The sequence below is a fragment of the Nanorana parkeri genome, unplaced genomic scaffold, assembly GCF_000935625.1.
Source record: "Nanorana parkeri isolate BGI_ZX_2015 unplaced genomic scaffold, ASM93562v1 scaffold2363, whole genome shotgun sequence".
Classification (NCBI taxonomy): domain Eukaryota; kingdom Metazoa; phylum Chordata; class Amphibia; order Anura; family Dicroglossidae; genus Nanorana; species Nanorana parkeri.
In genome coordinates this window covers 86,112-87,232 of record NW_017308631.1, presented here as the reverse complement: position 1 = coordinate 87,232, position 1,121 = coordinate 86,112, and the positions used below count along the sequence as shown (strand labels likewise).

The following is a 1,121-nucleotide window of genomic DNA, read 5'->3' as shown; positions in this document are numbered from 1 at the left end:
CCGAGTTCCATTTACAGCTCTTCGCGCTCTTGCTGAGACATTCGCAGTTTTTGGGGGAGGATCTCCGTCCAGAACTGGAGACGTTTCCCCTTCAGCCTCACAGACGCTTTCTGCTTCGTGCCGAGCTCCAGGTAACCTTCGTCCTCCTCGTACCGCGGCCATCGCTCCAGCCCTGGCCCGTTCGGGTCCCTGTATGGGAGAATGTGTAGATATACAAAGAACAATAAAGTTCTGACTTTAGGACGGGATCCGGTCTGCAACAATGTTATTATCTTATTTCAGGTCTCTCAGACAGGGTCTGTCTAACTGAAGGTCTGCAGTCTGTAATGACATGAAACACCCACAGTGCTTCTGATAGCCAGAGACCATGTGATCTAGGCTGCCTAGGATTTAGGTCACATGACCAGTTTTCTATAGCAAGCCAGACAAACTTTTTTATTCTGTAGCTTTTGACTGGCGACTTCTGCGCGCCGCGAGCTTCAGCATGCGCTGACCCCGCTCTGTCATGTGACGTGGCCAACCACTTCCTGGCTGAGTTGCTTCCACGGTCGCTTCCACTTTGTTATAATCCCAGTAACAGGTGACCGCGGCGGAATATTTTGTAGCCGGGAAATGTCACGGACGGACTTATTGCGCAGGTGACAACCAGGGGCGTAACTAGAAATCACAGGGCCCCATAGTGAAATTTTGTATGGGGCCCTGTGATTTCTAGTTACGCCCACCTGATAACCCAAACAGCCCACCTAAGGGTGACCCTGCAGAGCCCACCATAGACTCTCTATGGTAGGCTCTGCAGGGTCTCAGGCGGGCGGTCAAGCCCTCTTACCTGTCAGCCCTGATCCTCTGTCCGCCTCCTTCTCCTCCGCGATCGACTCCTCCGTCACTGGGCCCCGCCTCCTCGATCGCCGGGTCCCACCCCCTCAGTCGCTGGGCCCCACCCCTCGATCGCCGGGCCCCGCCTCCTCGATCACTGCCGATGACGGGCCCAGCCACCTCCTGCGAAGCTGCTGGTTGTCACCAACTCAGCAGCGGCTGTGAGAAGGAACGGAGCGTTCCTCCTTACAGCCGCCAGTGACAGCCAGCAGCCTGGCTGTCCGAGCAAGATGCCATAGCGACCCAGG

The 1,121-nt window shown here is 56.2% G+C and overlaps 1 protein-coding gene across 1 annotated transcript in view; it reads right to left on the bottom strand.

Annotated features, from left to right (window-relative positions):
* Positions 1-6: 6 nt before the first annotated feature.
* The window catches only part of LOC108801507 (carboxylesterase 5A-like), a 16,877-nt gene continuing 15,762 nt past the window's right edge, over positions 7-1,121 (bottom strand). The window contains exon 12 of the mRNA XM_018573392.1: positions 7-189. Within this exon, the coding sequence (XP_018428894.1) occupies positions 12-189 (178 nt within the window). The 3' untranslated portion in view covers positions 7-11. The remainder of the gene's footprint in view (positions 190-1,121) is intronic.